The 19626-nt window shown below is 40.0% G+C and overlaps 1 protein-coding gene across 1 annotated transcript in view; it reads left to right on the top strand.

Moving 5' to 3' along the window:
• Positions 1–19626, top strand: part of LOC139158437 (solute carrier family 9 member C1-like) — a 186295-nt gene that overhangs the window by 94226 nt on the left and 72443 nt on the right. The window contains exons 13-15 of the mRNA XM_070735749.1: positions 1128–1225; positions 10398–10517; positions 12544–12739. Of these exons, the coding sequence (XP_070591850.1) occupies positions 1128–1225; positions 10398–10517; positions 12544–12739 (414 nt within the window). The remainder of the gene's footprint in view (positions 1–1127; positions 1226–10397; positions 10518–12543; positions 12740–19626) is intronic.

Raw genomic sequence — 19626 nt, 5'->3', positions numbered from 1 at the left:
GGAGAGGACCGACCCCTGAGGCACCCCACAAGGGAGCAACCTAGAGGTTGACCTCTGACCCCCCACTAACACCGACTGCGACCGACCGGAGAGGTAGGATGAGAACCATTGAAGAACAGTGCCTCCCACTCCCAATCCCTCCAGCCGGCGCAGAAGGATACCATGGTCGATGGTATCGAAAGCTGCTGAAAGGTCGAGAAGCACCAGGACAAGAGGATAAACTCCTGTCCCGGGCCTGCCAGAGATCATCCATCCACACGACCAAAGCAGGTTCCATGCTGTAGCCGGGCCTTAATCCTGACTGCTGAGGGCCTAGATAATTGGCTTCTTCCAAGGACCGTTGGAGTTGGAGCGCCACCAACTTCTCAACAACCTTCCCCATAAAGGGAAGGTTGGAGACTAGATGATAGGTGTTAAGAATGGCTGGGTCCAAGGAAGGCTTCTTGAGGGGGAGGTGCACAAGTGCCTCCTTGTAAGGAGCCGGAAAGGACCCCCTCCCCAGAGAAGCATTGACAATCTCCTGGACCCTGTTCCGTGTCACCGGCTGAAACCAGGCAGGAGGGACATGGATCCAGTAAGCAGGTGGCGGAACTCACAGCTCCAATGCCCTTGTCCACTTCATCAGGTGTCACCAGATCAAACTCTTCCCAGACAGGTGGACAAGTACGGGCTCCAGTCAACTTGACTGACTCCAATGGCCTTGTCCACTTCATCAAGATGGAAAAACATTCTCAATAGCTATTACAGATAATTCAAGTTGACTCCCATTTAAACAGCAAAATGACTGCAATCACTGTTTTTTCCTTCAGCATTATAATGGTTGAAGTTCAAAGATAAGTATCAGTTAATAATGGTTGGTAGACTCAACTGAAGATTAGGCTTATCACATATCAAAATAATATGACACCAGAGATTAAGAACCATATAGAACTTCTACTTCACATCAGATGTAGTAGTGCTTGTCAGTGGAGTCCATAAGCAGAATTAGTAAAACTAAAAGGGTCCTAAGATTAGATGCAGGCAAGCAATTAGCATGAATACTTTATATATATATATATAATTGCTTTATGGGTTAATTAGTCAACCGTTCTGAAATTCTACTTATTCAGACTTTTTTTAAAATATAGGCTAGTTACCAGAAGCAATATAACAATGGAATGTTGAACCAAGACGCTGCACAAATATTGATAGGTGCGGCAGAAAGCTATGTCGATATTAAAGGAAAGTAAGTGCTTAACAATTAATAAAAATAATGCACATATAGCTATTGTAATTCAATATTTCAATTGAAAATAATAGATACTATAATATGTTAATGTTATTGTTATAATTAGTTTTATTGACATGTATAAAATGTTACAATTGTATTTATTTTGTTTATTTAATAAAATTTATATGTCTGTGTAACTCACTCATTGACTTTGGGTGGCTTACAAAAATAAAAACCCAATATAAAAAACGATATCCCATCCTCCTGGCAGATGTACATTTTTTTAAAACTTACATGTAACAGACAATTTATAGACAGCTGTAAAATACTATAAAAGTGAAATGAAGAAGAGTTACGACTATCACTAGTTATTATTTTTTAATAGTTTTTATTAAATTATTTACATTAAAAACAGAACATAGAAAAAACGCAGACAAACAAAACAAAACAAATAAAAAAATATCTAATGATTTATTATTTTGTACATATCCATCAAACACATCTTAGAGTAAGTCAGTTCGACGACTGATACGAGCGATAATGTAAGAAAATTGGTTTTGGTTATTCACTTAATTTATGATTTTGTTGTGCTTTACGATTTTTTTAGAATCCATCATAGGTATAATAATACATTTCTTATATATCAAATTATTCATAATTTGTCTCAAAGAGTTTAACGTTTATGTAAATTCATTCCTTTAAAAAAATATGTATATATATCTATTTCATATAAATATCTCATTTTTATTTATTTCTTATTTTTAACCATTTATAAAAATCGTTCCATGTTTTATAATATTCAGAGTGTTCTTTATTGTTTATTGTGTCATCATGTCTGCTTCGACACAGTCCATAATTTTTCTTAGTAATATGGAGTCATCTGGTAGATCTTTCTGTTTCCAGAATTGTGCGATTGAAATTCTGGCCGCTATCAAAATACAAATCCAATAAATAAATAAATAATATTCAAGAATATCTAATAGCATTCTCGTGTTGTTTCTAATATTTCTGATCGGGATGAATTATTTCACTAATTACATTTTTCAACCGTTCCGCAATAATTGTGGCAAATATTTTATAATCACTATTAAGTAGTGAAATGGGCCTGTATTGTTTAATCATATGTTTTTTCTTTTTATCTTTTGGGATTAAAGTAATTAATCCTTCTTCCCATGATTGCGCCTTCTTCCCTTTAATTATAACTTCATTAAAGGTCACTAATAATAAACTTTTAATAGATTCCTACATGTTTTTATATTTTTATAAAATTCAGCCAGAATCCCATCTGGGCCAGGGGTTTTGTTATTTTTCTGCTTTTGTATTGCTCTTTCCAATTCAGATATTGTAATATCCTCTTCCATTCTATTTCTATACGTTTCTGATATTTCTGGTATGTTTGCTTGATCTAAATAAGCCTGTATATCACCCTTTTCTATTGTATCTTTTTATACAGTTCTTGGAAATACTCCATAATTAATTGCTTTTTCTCTTCCATTTCAAATTTTCTATCTTCAAGTTATTGTATAGGAAGGTCCTTTTCTTCTTTGTTTTTTTTAAATCATTAGGGTCATTTTGCAATTTAATTTCTAATTCCTCTTTTCTACTTTGGAGATTGTTTATTTCTTTGTATTTATTTTTGTTTTTCTTAAAAGTATATCCTATTGTTAATCCTCTTATATATGCTTTTGTTATATCCCAAATATGGGAAGTGGTGTCGTTATTCCAATTAACTGATAGAAAAAAAGTCTAATTCTTTTTCAATCCATTGTTTATATTCTATTTCTTGTATTATTTTAGAGTTCATTTTCCATCTAGTTCTTTTTTTAAGCTCTCCTTTAATTGTTATTGTTATAGGGTTATGGTCAGTCCATATGTTAGGTTCGATTTCCACATTTAAAATATCCTTTTCTAACTCAATATCTGCCCATATCATGTCCAATCTGGATTGGAAAAGTATGTATACTTTCTTTGTTACGGATTTCTTTCTCTCCAAATATCTTTTAGTTTATACTCATTTGCCATGTCAAAAAATTTTGTCGATAATTTTTTTCTATTGTTTATTTTCCCTGTCCCCTTATAATCTTTTTAATATCCAATATCAAATTAAAATCTCCTACAATGCAGATGTTTTCCTTTTCTAACTGTATGATTTGTTCATATAATTTTTGGAAAAAAGTTTTCTGTTCTGAATTTGGTGCATAGATCACAATTAAAGTTATTTTTTTAATTGTAATCTGGATAATTAAAATTCTTCCTTCTTTATCTGCATAGATTTGTTGGGGGTTTAACCAGTTTTTAATATATGTTGCTATTTCTCTTTTCTGTTGCTAGAGATGCCTAGTTTTGGTTTTTCCAAATATTTTATATCTTTTTGTCTAATGTGGACTTCCTGCATACAAATGATATCAGCCTTTTGCTTGTTTAGTTTATTAAAAACTTGACCTCTTTTTTTCTGTGAGTTGAGCCCATTTATATTTACTGAAAATAGTTTTACGGTATTTTGCCTATTGAGATTCCCCTCTTATTTTACTCTTTTGGTGCTTCTTGGTTTTCGGAGTGTTCCTGTTCTATCTTCTCTTTGTACTATCCATCCTCCCTCCATTTCTTCTTCCGTTTCTTTCTCTTCTAGACTTTGTGACCCTGATCCTGTGGTACCCTCTAAAAATTATTTGAGAAATCTATCTGCTTGTTCGGTCGTTTTGATAGTTATTTTTTTCCCATTCCATGTAATGATTAGCCCCTCCGGGACCAACCATCTAAATTGAATTTCGCGTCTAATAAGTTTCGCTGTCAAATAGTGGAGGTGCCTCCTCTTTTCACAAATTCTTCTTGGGACTTGCTTCAATATTATTATCTCCTTCTCCTTATATGTTATTGTTGTTGCTCTTGTATTTTTATATATTTCGTCCCTCAGAGTTTTTTTCATAGGTCGAACATGGACCTCCCTAGGTAGTTGATGCCTCTTTGCATAATTAGTTTGTACTCTATAAACCTGATCAATGTCTCTATTCAGTTCCTCTTCATCTATTGTCAGTCCACCAGATAGCAGTTCAATTACTGTTGCAAAAACATTTTCTCCTTTAACTTCTGGGATGTTTTGCAATCTTAAGTAAAATGAGGCTTTCTCAAATTCCAGATAGGCGACAGCTGATTCCAATTCTTTGTTGATTGTTTAAGATTCTCTTCTGTTTGGTTTAACCTGGTTTTTGTGTCATCTGTTCTTTCTTCTAGGTTTTTAATATCAGTCCCGTGATTAACCACTGTCTCTTGTATTCCCTGTATTTTAGCGTTCAATATTGCAAAATTTGCTTTTACTTCTTCAAACTTTTTAGTTTCTTGGTGGTTTTGTAATATTACTTCTTGGGTTTTGCTCATAGATTCTTCTTGCCTGACCATAAATTCTTGGATTTTATCTAAAGAACTTTGTAATGTCTGCATGGTAGGTGCATCTGGTATGTTAGGATCTATAACAGTGGTAGGCTTTTGTACTACTGGTGATGAAGTCATCAAGGCTGGTTTCTTAGCTGTCTTTGCTATGGTTGAGGATGTTGCCATATTCTTGTTCCTCCTAGTTCTTAGATAATTATGTTAATGAATTATTTATTTAATTATTTAGCTAAGACAATTATCTAAGAAAAAAGAAGGGTAGAGCTAGGCCTAAGAAGTAGGACTAGACCCTAATCTAGCTTATCAAAATAATAGTAATATAGTAATATAAAGAGTCAATTCTTCAAATAATCAAAATAATCAAAATGTTTAGAGCCAGTTACTTCATTGATAATAACAATATGAATAATAACGCTATTATCATTATCTTATTACTATCTTGATAATTCATCAATGATTAATTCAATTATATAATTAATGTCAACTTTAACTACAGAGAAGAGGAATAGAAAAGAACAAATAAAGCAAAGAGAAGAGAAAAGAGCAATATAACAATAGTTTCTTATTTCTCTATATCAGTGATTTTCAACCTTTTTTGAGCCGCGACACATTTTTTACATTTACAAAATCATGGGGCACACCACCAAACCCGCACAGCCATTAGGAAACCCTCCCGCAGAAACTTTTGAAGTGGTGCAAAACCACGCAGTCCCAAATCACTCCCTTCTCCGGCCAGCAAAGACAGCTGCCCAGGAAAGCACCGCGTTTGAAAAGCGCACGTTTAAAAAGCATGGGCGTACCATGCCGCCTTGATTGTATCAGCGGAATCTCACCCGGCCGCTCTGTTTAGGGTGTCCCGCTTCCTTCTTAACCAGGGGAGAGTTGGGGAGCCCTTGCAGAGTAATGCCGAAGATTTTAACACATTTTTCGCTGATAAAATTGCTCGGATCCAGGCGGACCTCGACTCCAATTGGGTAGCAGAGTCGACTAACAATGAGTCAGTCAAGTTGACTGGAGCCCGTACTTGTCCACCTGTCTGGGAAGAGTTTGATCTGGTGACACCTGATGAAGTGGACAAGGGCATTGGAGCTGTGAGTTCTACCACCTGCTTACTGGATCCGTGTCCCTCCTGGCTGGTTTCGGCCAGCAGGAAGGTGACACAGAGCTGGGTCCAGGAGATTGTTAATGCTTCTCTGGGGAGGGGGTCCTTTCCGGCTCCTTACAAGGAGGCACTTGTGTACCTCCCCCTCAAGAAGCCTTCCCTGGACCCAGCCATTCTTAATACCTATCATCTAGTCTCCAACCTTCCCTTTATGGGGAAGGTTGTTGAGAAGTTGGTGGCAGTCCAACTCCAACAGTCCTTGGAAGAAGCCGATTATCTAGGCCCTCAGCAGTCAGGATTAAGGCCTGGCTACAGCACAGAAACTGCTTTGGTCGCATTGATGGATTATCTCTGGCAGGCCCAGGACAGGAGTTTATCCTCTTGTCCTGGTGCTTCTCGACCTTTCAGCAGCTTTCGATACCATCGACCATGGTATCCTTCTGCACCGGCTGGAGGGATTGGGAGTGGGAGGCACTGTTTTTCAGTGGTTCTCCTCCTACCTCTCCAGTCGGTCGCAGTCAGTATTAGTGGGGGGTCAGAGGTCGACCCCGAGCCCTCTCTCTTGTGGGGTACCTCAGGGGTCGGTCCTCTCCCCCCTACTATTTAATATCTACATGAAACCGCTGGGTGAGATCATACAAGGGCATGGGGTGAGGTATCATCAGTACGCTGATGATACTCAGCTTTACATCTCCACCCCATGTCCAGTCAACGAAGCAGTGGAAGTGATGTGCCGGTGTCTGGAGGCTGTTGGGGCCTGGACGGGTGTCAACAGACTCAAACTCAACCCTGTTAAGACGGAGTGGCTGTGGGTTTTGCCTCCCAAGGACAATTCCATCTGTCCGTCCATCATGCGGGGGGGGAATTACTGACCCCCTCAGACAGGGTCCGCAACCTGGGCCTCCTCCTCGATCCACAACTCACATTAGAGAAATATCTTTCAGCTGTGGCGAGGGGGGCGTTTGCCCAGGTTCACCTGGTGCACCAGTTGTGGCCCTATTTGGACCGGGAGTCACTGCTAACAGTCACTCATGCCCTCATCACCTCGAGGTTTGACTACTGTAATGCTATCTACATGGGGCTACCTCTGAAGAGTGTTCGGAAACTTCAGATCTTGCAGAATGCAGCTGCGAGAGCAATTATGGGCTTTCCCAAATATGCCCATATTACTCCAACACTCCGCAGTCTGCATTGGTTGCCGATCAGTTTCCGGTCACAATTCAAAGTGTTGGTCATCACCTATAAAGCCCTTCATGGCACCGGACCAGGCACCGGACCAGGATACATGTGAGACCACCTTCTGCCGCACGAATCCCAGCGACCGGTTAGGTCCCATAGAGTCAGTCTTCTCCGGGTCCCATCGACTAAACAATGCCAACTGGCGGGACCCAGGGGAAGAGCCTTCTCTGTGGTGGCTCCGATCTGCTGGAATCAGCTCCCTCCAGAGATTAGGATTGCCCCCACCCGCCTTGCCTTTCGTAAATTCCTCAAAACCCACCTCTGTTGTCAAATGTGGGGGAACTGAGGCATCTCCCCCGGGCCTATGTAGTATTTGTGTATGATAGGATTGTATGTATGTTTTTATATATTCGGGTTCCTTGTTTTTAGACTTTTAAATGTAGTATCGTTATTTTTAGATTTTAATTATTAGATTTGTCATCATGTACTGTTTTTATCACTGTTGTGAGCCGCTCCAAGTCTCCGGAGAGGGGCGGCATACAAGTCTAATAAATCATAAATCAATAAATCATAAAGTTCAGCACAGGTTAATAGTTCAATAGTCTATTACAGATGTTTTAAACAGATCCAGTCAAGCGTTAGATATTAATCTTACGTGCAAACTCAGAGAGGACGGGGGAACCAAGATGGCTACACACACGTCATTACTAAGTATTTTTTCTATTTAAGCCAGGCTCTACCTCCAAACCTCGTCAACCCTTCTCCTTTCGCTATCACTAGTTATGACCATAATGGACAGAGTCCTACATGTCCTGGATGAAATCCATTTGTATACTAAACAGACCTGCTTCCAAGCCCAATCTTGAAAGGCCAATGAAGTAAAGAGCTTTCAAATGAATGCAATTCCTGATATTTTTTTATTCACAGTTTGGGAGTTCAGCAAAGTGTTTATGAAATGATTATAATATTTATCTCTTTGGCAGTAAATAGAAAGCAAGCTGCACAAAACTAGAAAGCTATTTTATTCAAAGATCTGAAATAAATAGATTCAAAAGCCAGAAGATCAAATCCTGGAAATGAATGGGAGGGAGCTAGTAACTAACTTTGTAACTAGTTAAGTCTTTTGGAAGGAAATTATATTTACAAGAAAATGAATTTTTGGTAAGCTAAACTTCAAGGAAGATGACAGCTCAGATAAATTATTGGCCAATCAATTTAAAACATAAAGTAGCATGATTCAAATTCTAAAGAAATGGCAAATTAAATTTATTCAATACTATTCTCAACCACGTAGAAAATATATACCAATTTTTGAAAAAAATACAATTTGAATACAATATACATGAGATGTACAGATCAGCAAAAAGAAATACTGCAACTATTACATTAAATAAAATCCTGGGGAAGAACTTAAAACATGGGTTAAAAGTATATAGTATATATCAATGGCAAATAACAAAGATAATAGCTAATAAAGAACTTGTAAAATTTCCATTCAATAAAGATGCCAGATGCGGATGTCTGCTTAGTTTCTCATCTACTATTCTTGATTACTTTAAAAGTATTAGCAAATATGTTTTCAAAAAAAGCCAAAACAAAAACAAATATCAGGTATCAAGACTCAAAGAGAGAAATAAAACTTTAAATAATATGCAGATAGTGTACTATCATAGAGCTGCAAAATGCAATGTAGGAATTGATGAAAAAAATGTTTTTGATGAATTTTCAGGATATACAGTTAACATACAAAAAGCAAACAACAGGGTTCTTAATTTAAGAAGCAGCAAGCTTTCTGCAGAAAAGTATTGGTTGCCAGCCAACCAATATTTGGGATTCTATTTGACAGACACCAGCAAATTCAATTTGCAATTTCAAAAGTATTAAATCAGATTATGGAGAGAAGTTTTAAAAAAATTGAAAGGGGAAATATTTAAAAATTACGTTTTATTAAATTAGTTATACATTATCTACATTGCCAAAAACATCAGACTAGAAACCACACTAATGGAATATGCAACAATAGTAAAATTAACAATATAGTTCATAACATAAATTTGACTAAATTTAAGTAAAGATGGTTTCTGATACACTGTTACTCACCTAAGGCAAATTCAGAAACATAACAGTATAGTTTTGAAGAGGGGAATAATTGATTCAAAGACAAGTAACTAGAAACAATGTTGAGAAATACAACACTGTATATTTATGTTATATCAGTCATGTACAATAGGAAGGAAATTAAAAATTATGTGATTTTCCCAATGTGTTTTTACTGATTATTCTAAACCTTTTTCCTTATTTTTAATTTTCCCCTTTTTCTTTTTTTCCTTTACATTGTTATATGCATCTACAATGGTATTAAAACTTTTGCATATTCAGTACTTTTGCATAAAAATACTTGAAATGTGCTCTATTCTCTACTCATCCTATAGCTAGTTTTAAGAAAAAACAACTATACAAGTCAAAAATACCGTACCTGTTTATTTATTTATTGAGAAAATAATCCAAAGCAACATGCAGGTAGTTCTTAGCTTACTATCATAATTGGAACCAGAACCTTTGTTGCTACGTGATGTAGTCATTCAATTTTACAACCATTTGTGCCACAATTGTTAAGTTAGACACTATAACTGTTAAGCAAATCTGAATTCACCCATTGACTTTTCTTGCAAGCTTTCTGGGAGGTTCACAAATGGCAATCATATGATGCTGGGATTCTGCAATGATCATAAATACATACTGGTTGCCAGAATTTTGATCATGTGCCTGTGAGAATGTTATAACAGTCGTAAGTTTAGACCACACATGCCGTATTTTCAGTAGTATAAGACACACTTTTTCCCTCCTAAAAGAAGCTGAAAATTTGGGTGCATCTTATACTCTGAATATAGCTCCGCCCATTCACCGGTCCCTACCCTTTGGCCTCCACACATCCTCTTCCTGCCTGCAGAGATTGCCACTGACAGTAGCTTGTGTTTTTGGACTCAAAATTTTCAGCTTCCACTTGTGTGGTGCCCACAATGGCTACTGGAACAGCTGCTGCCTTCTCTTACCCCTTCCCCACTCTGCCTGCTTTAGTCGCTGCTCCTGAGGATCAGCTGTGCTTTTGAATCTGTTTTTCAGCCCAAACAGGAGCTAAGCGATCTTCCATGCTTTGCCTGCATTTCTAATTGCGGCTCCCTCTGACAATCTGATATGGTTTAGGAGCATAGCCCCAATCACCCCCAACCTCAAAACCAGTGAGTGAACGAATGTGCTGAAGCTGACCAGGCTAAGCACTAGCCAGATGAATACCTGGTAGGCAGAATCCTCCTCCATTTTCCTCCTCAAAAACTAAGGTGCCTTTTATATTCCAAAAAGTATGGTAAGTCACTTTTTTCAACAATGTTGTTAACTTTGAATGGCTGTTAAACTAATGGTCATAATTCGAGGATTATCTATATTTGTGGCAAAGGTATTGAGAATTATCTTGTATTCACTTTTTACCTTTTTAAAAGTATATGCGTTTAACAATTCCAGGTTTATGAATATTCATGAAGTAAAAAGTTATTGGGAAAGCAAAGGCATATTGGTCACAGTTAAAAACTGGCTAATTGAATGGAGTCACTATGTGAAAGAGGAAAGTTATAAGCCACCCAGGTTGGTATACATTAATAGGTATTAAAATAGATATGATGGGAAATATTAACATATTATATAATGAAGGTGATATATGGAATGTTATATTCTATTTATATAATTGGGATATTGAATAACTAGTAAATAGGAATTACTGAGCCCACGTACCTAGATTTATTAGAAATTAGCTTTCATTCCAGTTCAGCAAGATCTAGTCCTGAAATAGCAATCAAATTTGTTGACTGCAGAAAAAAGGAACTGTAAGAAATTATATTTCAAATTGGAAACTTGATATCAGAAAGGCTAGTACAGTGATGGCGAACCTATGGCATGGGTGCCACAGATGGCACGCGGAGCCTTATCTGCCGGCACGCGAGCTGTTGCCCTAGCTCAGCTCCAGCACTCATGTGTGCACTGGCCAGCTGATTTTCAGCTTATGCAGAGGCTCTGGGAGGGCATTTTCAGCCTCTAGAGGCCTCGAGGAGAATAGGGAAGAGTGTTTTTGCCCTCCCCAGGCTCCAGGGAAATCTCTGGAGCCTGGAGAGGGTGAAGTTGCAAAACGGGCTGTTTCTGGTCTACAGAGGGCCTCTGGGGCAGTGTTCCCTCTAATTTTTTGGGGGGGTAGGCGGAAAAGTATAGTGTCTGAGCGGCAGTCCCTTTGGGACTGGGCGGTACAGAAATAATAAATAAATAAACAAACAAACAAACAAATAAAAAACCCACCCTGTTTTGCCTCAGAGAATTTCAAAATAAAATACTGTACTGTGTGTCTATAACAGTGAGCTCATAATAGGGCAACTCTATCAATATCAAAATGCCACTTAAATAGTTGAACTAGTTTCAAACTAGATTTTGATTTTCTTTCTCTCTTCCTTACTCCCATTCTTTTTCTTTCTCTTTTCCTTCCTCTCTTTTTTCTATCTGTTTCTCTCTCTTCCTCTCTTCCTCTCTCTCTCCTTCCCTCTCACTCTTTCCCTTTCGGCTTCTGGGCAGGTTTGGAAAACTCTGAGTTGATGATGATTTTTAAGTGAGCGATTGCTCACTGCTCAGCTTAGAGGGAACTATGCTCTGGGGGGTAGGGGAGGCAATTTTCGCCCTCCCCAGGCATTGAATTATAAGTGTGGGCACATTCACGCAGGCGCAATAGTGTGTGTGCACGTGCTTTCAGCAGCCAAGGGAAAAAAGGTTCATCATCACTGGGCTAGTAGATACTAATAATCAGTTTCTAAGGCACATTTATGAGAATCAAAGTTAAGTTGCTCAGGAAATCGTGACAATCATGATCAGTTGACAGTTCTAAGTTTGCTCATGAATTATCATTGGATGGGTCCATTGAAACAATTTACTTACAAACTGGGGGAAAGATTATTTAGTCTCAAGGGAATTTGGCTGCTAAATATCTTTTTTATATGAAGACAAATGCAGAGATATATAAAGAGAAAGAAATAAAAAGCACAGGGAAATGTACTGTACAGTTAATGAAAGAAAAAGATAATTAAAGACACAACTTCCAACCTTCACCATTTTCACCTTTTTTCTTATTAGCAAAAATACATTGTAAATCCAGGACTACCTGTAATCTGAACTCCAATTTGTTTGCAGAAATATTACATTAGATTTCTCTTCTGATCATATAAACCTTTCATCTTGGAAATACTTAGAAACATCTATTTCTGAGAAAGATCTGTGTCTTTCAGAAAAGAACATATATTCCTTGGAATTGCCATTTTATACCTCCATATACTATAATCCCTCAGGCAATTTACCTCATGTTGATTTAATTCCTTTGACAGAGGTTCTATCTTTTTTGTGGGTAAAGCACTCCATTCCATTCCTTTTTTAATGTGGTAATTTGAGTTCACATATCTATTTCACATCTTTAACTGTCCAAAAAAATCACGGAGTTGGATTCTTGTTAAATTACTCTTTGAGAGCAAGGTTCTTGGGCAGTGGTGATAACTGTCCATATATAGTATGAAGAAATGAAAAGTAATAGATGTTTAAATGACTGTTATTAATTATATATTGACCTTTCTTCCCTTTACAGAAACAGATATATGAGAATATGCTACCAATTAGTGATAATGGAGGAATTTGAACATATTTGTTGCATAGTAACCCTTTTGAACTGTTTTCCAATTGCTCTTTACTTTATACTTCCTTCTGAAACACCATTTTTTCCACAACTAAAATTGTGCAACTATTATTTTCTGTCTTTGTACATACTGGAAGCTATTTTGAAGGTACAAACTACATATATTTGTTATTAATAATGTAAATGAATGTGCCTACTGTATGCTCAATAACCAAAATATGCATTTTTAAGTTATTTGCAATAGAAAAGCAGGTTAGAAATCTTTTAAATATATGTTATTCAAAAGTATGTATTGAAGCCTTAGAATTTTATTATAAATATAAAATTTAGTGCTATCACTTGTTCAGTGTTTTTGTAGTAATTGCTTTTCTGAGCTTAATATTTTGCCTTTTCTTGAATTTTAATTCAAGCATTGTGTGTGATTTTACTAAGATGATAATATAACAATACGTTGCTATATGTTTTGTATATGTTTCAAGAACAAAGAAAATAAAATGGTAAGATGGAAATATAAAAGAATCATTAACTATAAACTTTAACCTTAGACTGTCTACTGTCGACCTCACCCATTCTTAAGAGGTGTGTAAGTGGTGTGCATAAGCGCACCAGCGTGCCTACTGTCCCTGTCCTACTGTCCTCATTTATCTGTATTTACTTTGTTTATGTTTATACCAATAACTGCTATCTTGTATATGTTTTGATAAATAATATTTTTTTAAAAAAAGCAGCCAAGAGAGATTGAAAGGCCAGATCAGGAAAGGCCAATGGAAAGCTAAACTATTTTTATTGAGATATAATAATATCATTTTCTATTTTATGGCTTGAGGTTCACATATCAGCAATCCATCTCCAATACTCACATAGTTCAATAATTTATGATTGTAACCACAAGGCATAACAACATATTAGAGAAGAAGAATAAAATTGGTTGAGTCCTTCGGGATTGGACGGCATAGAAGTAGAATGAATGAATCAATCAATCAATCAATATAAATAAATAAATAAATAAATACTAATTTTATTTACTTACTTGTCACTACAGGGGCACAGGTTCTCTCCATTGGACATGTAAAAAATTTCTCTTAAAGATAAGTGGAAGTTATGATCTAAGTCAGGGGTCTGCAACTTAAATGCTCAAATAACAATTTGAATCAATTTTCCACAGGAAAAAGAGTTTATTGGGAGCCAGAAAACCTGGGTTTTTCTCTAGTCTCTTGTTTTCCCTTTTTAAGGAAGGAGGTTGAGAAGGTGGTAGTGTTGCAAATCCAGAGGATCCTGGTTGGAATGGATTACATATATGCCATTTTCAGTAGGCCTAGATATGGGACAGAAATATCATTGGTCACAATTCATAGATGATCTTTGACAAGTGGGTGAAGATGGTGCACCCATTCTTGTTCTTCTTGATCTTTCAGTGGCTTTCAATACCTTCAACCATTGTATTCTTTGGGGACAACTTAGGGAATTGGGGGTGAGTGTCATAATTTTGTGCTGGTTCACTTCCTTCCTCCAAGGCTGATATTAATGTGTTGATAGGGACAGAAATGTGCAAATGGTATTTATTTTCTGTATCAATTTTACTGTAATTTTAGACATTGTTTTGAGACACAAGGGGTCATGATGGCTCAGCTGAGCTTGTCTGCTGGAAAGCTGACAGCCTAGGTTTAAGACCCAAGCACCATGCAATGGAGTGAGCTATTCTTGCCTCAGCTCATGCCCATGTAGCAATTCTAAAGCATGTAAATGCAAATAGATAAATAAATACTACTTCAGTGGGAAAGTAACAGTGTTCTATGTTTCACCACACACACACACTGTTCTGCGGTGTGATGTCATGCTGGCCACATCACCACAGAAACATCTTGGGACAATGCTGGCTCCCTTAGCTAAGAGGCAGAGGTAAGCATTGCTCCCTGGAGTCAGATATGAATAGGGGAAATATTTACCTTTTTTTTTTTTAGACATAAATTTCACTACGGCATTATTTTTAGCAAAAGAGAAAGGGGGAATATAACTCTTTATTTTCTTAGATTTTTCAGTACGTGTTGATCACAATGCTCTACTGAATGAGATGTGAATTGGAAACAATATTTTATATCTATTCTGCTGTAACAAAATCATAAACGCATAGGGTTGAGAGGGACTTGAGAGCACTTCTATGCCAGTCTTCTGCATGGTGCAGGACATCTCATCTCCCCCCCAAAAATGGCTGTACAATCTTTGCAGCAGAGGCGGAGTAATGACGCAGACAGAGCTGGATTTAAAACTGGGTCATTTTTATTAATTAAAATTAATTAAGATTTAATTAATTTAATGCAACCTAACATGGACCCACAGAGATCAACTGAATTACTTCCGGGGCGGAAATGACGTCAGAAAAACTTCCGGGGCAACTATGGGCGTAGCTCCATGCTGATCCGGGTGGAGGGGCGGCGCTCTCACTTGGATCTCAGCCATACCATGCATGTGGGAGGTCTCACTGTCCAACCCCTTAAAGGTGATTGGAATGGGCAAGACCCAAAGGCAGGTTCTCCCCAAATTGCTCAGATCGAATTAAAGGCACCATGAGCCTTTAGAGAGAATCTGCCAATCATCCCCAAGATGCCCAACGGAGAACATGCAGTTGCTAAACACCTCCCAATTTCTGCCCCTAATCTGCCACGGGGGGGGGGGGGTCAGATCTCTATCTTGGCCCCCCAACTCCCCCGTGTACCTGCACCAGTTCGCGCAGTGACCTCTGCGGGTCCTGTAAAAGATGGCGTTCCCCTGTTCTGACAGGTGAATGCCGTCAGCGCGGTGAAGCCACGGCTGAACAAAAGCAATATCGGGATGGGAAACCACTACCCCACCCAACTCTCTAACTAGTTTGCCAAAGGCCCTATACACCTTTCTCCTGACCGTATGAATGGCCCTAGGGGAAATGGCGTCCCTCAAAATCCGTGGAAGGGTTTCAGACCAGCCACTTGTGTGGCTGGCCAACTAGGCGAAGAACCGCAGGTCTTCGCGGGCCTGGCAATTCAATGCCAGGCAACCAGTACACAATGCGAAGAGCCGCAGGTCTTTGTGGGCCTGACAATTCAATGACAGGCAACCAGTAAATGAGGTGAAGAGTTGCAGGTCTTCGCGGGCCTGACTATTCAATGACAGGCAACCACCATACCAGGCGAAGAGCTGCAGGTCTTTGCGGGCCTGATAATTCCATGCCAGGCCTAATACAGATAAGTCATTGCTCCCATGTGCAAGATTAGCCACCTGGGTTTAACCCTATAGTGGCGCCCGCTCTGGAGCAGAGGGCCGGGACCACACCAAATGAAACTAGCGTCCTGGTCGAAGTGCCCCAAAATTGATAGCGGGGAAGTGGGAAACTGTCTCATGACTAACAAGGTACCCCAGCCCAGACCCGCTTCCCTGATACTACAAAAGGAGGAAAGGGACACCATCGGACAGACAGAGTGATCGGTGGCTGCTGCAACTCAATCCTGTGCCCCTACACAACTAGTCAATTTTAGCTTGTCTCACCAACAGGGAGACGCACGTACCCCTAAAGTAAAGGTCCGAGAACTGGAAAGTCTCTAAGCGACCTAAACCCCCTTAGAAGAGGCTCAAACCTCACTCACTCAAAGGTCCCTGAAAACATCACACTGGCCACCGCCTGAAAAGGCGGGCCTCGGACAGAGAGGCGCACAGGCTGATCCAAAGACCGTTAATGAGGGACAGCTGCTGTACAGTTAGTGCCTGACTACTGTCTACTGGGGGCTAGATCGTTCCTTACACCCACTCCTCCAGCATCTTCCAAATAGGAAATCGCAAGAGGAGTCAGGAAAACCCCCGGCCTTAGAAAGAAAAGCCAGGCCTGCCAGTCTAGCCTAATAGTATTTACCGACAGGCCGCGCTGCTTAAGCAGAACGCAAAACTCTATCAAGTGATCAACCGTGAGGGGCCAGGTATGCAGGTAACCCTAGACTGTCCAAATTCCAAAAGAAACTCGCTACCTGAATTCTGATAAAACCTCAAGGGCCGGGCGTTACTGAGAGGGCCATGGCCCTATCTGCCTCAATCTTCCACTGCTCGGGAGCCCACCCAGGCTCCACAGGTGGCAGGGGAAGGTTTCCAGTGATGCGCGAGCCCACGGGGCCAGTGTCGGAAACCTGGACAGCTGACCACGTGACAAGGCGTCAGCGATCCCATTGTCAAGCCTGGGAACGTGCCGGGCCAGAAACAATGCATTTAGAGACAAAGACCTGTGCACAAAATGGAGGACAAGCCGCATGACCCTGTCATTTTTAGAAGACAGGCATTCACAACGTGGACTACCGCCAGGTTGTCACATCAAAAGTGCAGTTTTGTCCCTAAATTGCTCCCCCCAGGTCTCTAAAGCTACCACCAATGGGAACAGTTCTAAGAAGGTTAAATCCTTGACCACTGGAGAGGCCCTCCATTCCGGAGGCCACATGGAATAGCACCACTGGTTGCCTAAAATAACCCCGAATTTGCAGGTCCCTGCGGCGTCTGAACACAATTGCAACTCAGCTTCCAATAGAAGCTTGTGCCTCCAGAAGGACAGACCATTGAAGTGGGCTAAACTAACCAAACTAAATCAGCTAGCGGTACCTGAACACACTTGTAAGTGGATCACAAGCTTCCTAACAGACAGGAAGCAGCAGGTGAAGCTAGGAAAAATCACATCAGATACATGTACAATTAGCACAGGTGCCCCCCAAGGCTGTGTACTCTCACCACTTCTTTTCTCTCGATACACTAATGACTGCATCTCAAACGATCAATCTGTTAAACTACTGAAGTTTGCAGACGATACAACAGTGATTGGACTCATTCGAGACAATGATGAATCCGCATACAGACGGGAAGTTGAACAACTACGGTATCCTTGTGGTGTGACCAGAACAATCTAGAACTGAACACACTCAAAACCGTAGAAATGGTGGTAGACTTTAAGAGAAACCCTTCCACCCTTCCACCTCTCACAATACTAGACAACACAGTATCAACAGTAGAGACCTTCAAATTTCTAGGTTATATCATATCTCAAGACCTAAAATGGTCACCTAACATCAAAAACATCATCAAAAAAGCACAACAAAGAATGTTCTTTCTGCGCCAGCTCAGGAAGCTCAAACTGCCCAAGGAGCTGCTGATACAGTTCTACAGAGGAATCATTGAGTCTGTCATCTGCACCTCTATAACTGTCTGTTTTGGTGCTGCAACCCAACAGGATCGACACAGACTTCAGAGAATAATCAGAACTGCAGAAAAAACAATTGCTGCCAACCTGCCTTCCATTATGGACCTGTATACTGCAGTCAAAAAGAGGGCAGGGAAAATATTTACTGACCCCTCACATCCTGGACACAAACTGTTTCAACTCTTACTCTCAAAACGTCGTTACAGACGTTACACCAAGATAACTAGACACAAGAACAGTTTTTTTCCGAACGCCATCACTCTACTAAACAAATAATTCCCTCAACACTGTCAGACTTTCTACTAAATCTGCACTTCTATTCTACTAGTTTTTCTCATCATTCCTTTCACCCATTTCCTCCCATGTTGACTGTATAACTGTAACTTGTTGCTTATATCCTAAGATTTTTATTAATATTGATTGTTTCTTCATTGCTTATTTGACCCCTATGACAATCATTAAGTGTTGTACCACATGATTCTTGACAAATGTATATTTTATTTTATGTACGCTGAGAGCATATGCACCAAGACAAATTCCTTGTGTGTCCAATCACACTTGGCCAATAAAAAATTCTATTCTATTCTATATCCCTCCAATGTGATAGAATGCTGTACAATCAGGCCAGAAATATATTAACAAGGGAGATCAGAGCAGCAAAAAAGAACTACTCTGAAAAGCTAAAGAATCAATTCTGAACAAATGAACCAGCAAACATGTGGAAAAGTCTCAAAAACATCATCGGCTACAGCAAACCACCTTCCCAAGCTGAAGGCGATCAGCAATTGGCAGATGACCTGAATGTGTTCTACTGCTGGATTGAAAAGAAACCACAACCACTTATCCGCACAACCTCCATCCCAGACACATCAACAACAGCCAAATCTTCTACAACTGAACTCATCCCATTGAGTTTACAACCCCTAGTGATCACAGAAAAGGAAATGAAAGATCTATTTCACAGACAGAAGCCTGGAAAAGCACCAGGACCAGACAAGATAACTCCTGCTTGCTTAAAAGTCTGTGCTGATCAATTGGCCCCCATCTTCACCCAAATCTTCAACAAAAACAAATTTCAATAAAATGAGGAAATATTTAAATAATGAATTAAAGGAGAGAGATAAAATGGGAGGAGCAAGCGCCCAGTGGACTACAGTGATCCCTCGAGTTTCGCGATCTCGAGCTTCGCGAAACGCTATATCGCGATTTTTCAAAAAATAATAAATTAAAAATACTCCCCGTTTTTTTTGCTATACTGTACCATGGTTTTTCTCACCCGATGACGTCTTTTTTTCTATCATTTCTCTCTTCCTTCCGTTCTTCTCTCTCTCTTTCTTCCTCTCTCACACTCTCTTCCTCCCTCTCTCATCTCTTTCGGGGGGGGGCGGGGGGGGGCGGGTGCCTACGGGGGACGGTGGGCGCCAGCGCTGGACTCGGCGGTGAGAGGGGCGGTAGCGGCGAGTGAGCGGGCGGGTGGGCGGGCGAGTGGCGGGCGGGTGGGTGCTTACGGGGAACGGTGGCCGCCAGCGCTGCTGCAGGAGGACTCGGCGGTGAGAGAGGCGGTAGCGGCGAGCGGGCGGGCGGCGAACAAGCGGCGGGCGGGTGCTTACAGGGAACGGTGGCCGCCAGCGCTGCTGCAGGAGGACTCGGCGGTGAGAGAGGCAGTAGCGGCGGGCGGACAAGCGGCGGGCGGACAAGCGGCGGGCGGACAAGCGGCGGGTGGGCGGGCGAGCGGGGGCATCAGCGAGGAGCCGGGGTTTCCCCTTTGCGTGGGCGGCGGGGAAACCCAGATCTTCGTCTGCTCGCTGCTGCCGCGGCCGCCCAGCAGCTGA

This window comes from Erythrolamprus reginae, chromosome 1 (genome assembly GCF_031021105.1).
Source record: "Erythrolamprus reginae isolate rEryReg1 chromosome 1, rEryReg1.hap1, whole genome shotgun sequence".
NCBI classification, from domain to species: Eukaryota; Metazoa; Chordata; class Lepidosauria; order Squamata; family Dipsadidae; genus Erythrolamprus; species Erythrolamprus reginae.
Note: the sequence above shows the minus strand (reverse complement) of the source record. Positions and strands in the feature narration are given on the sequence as shown.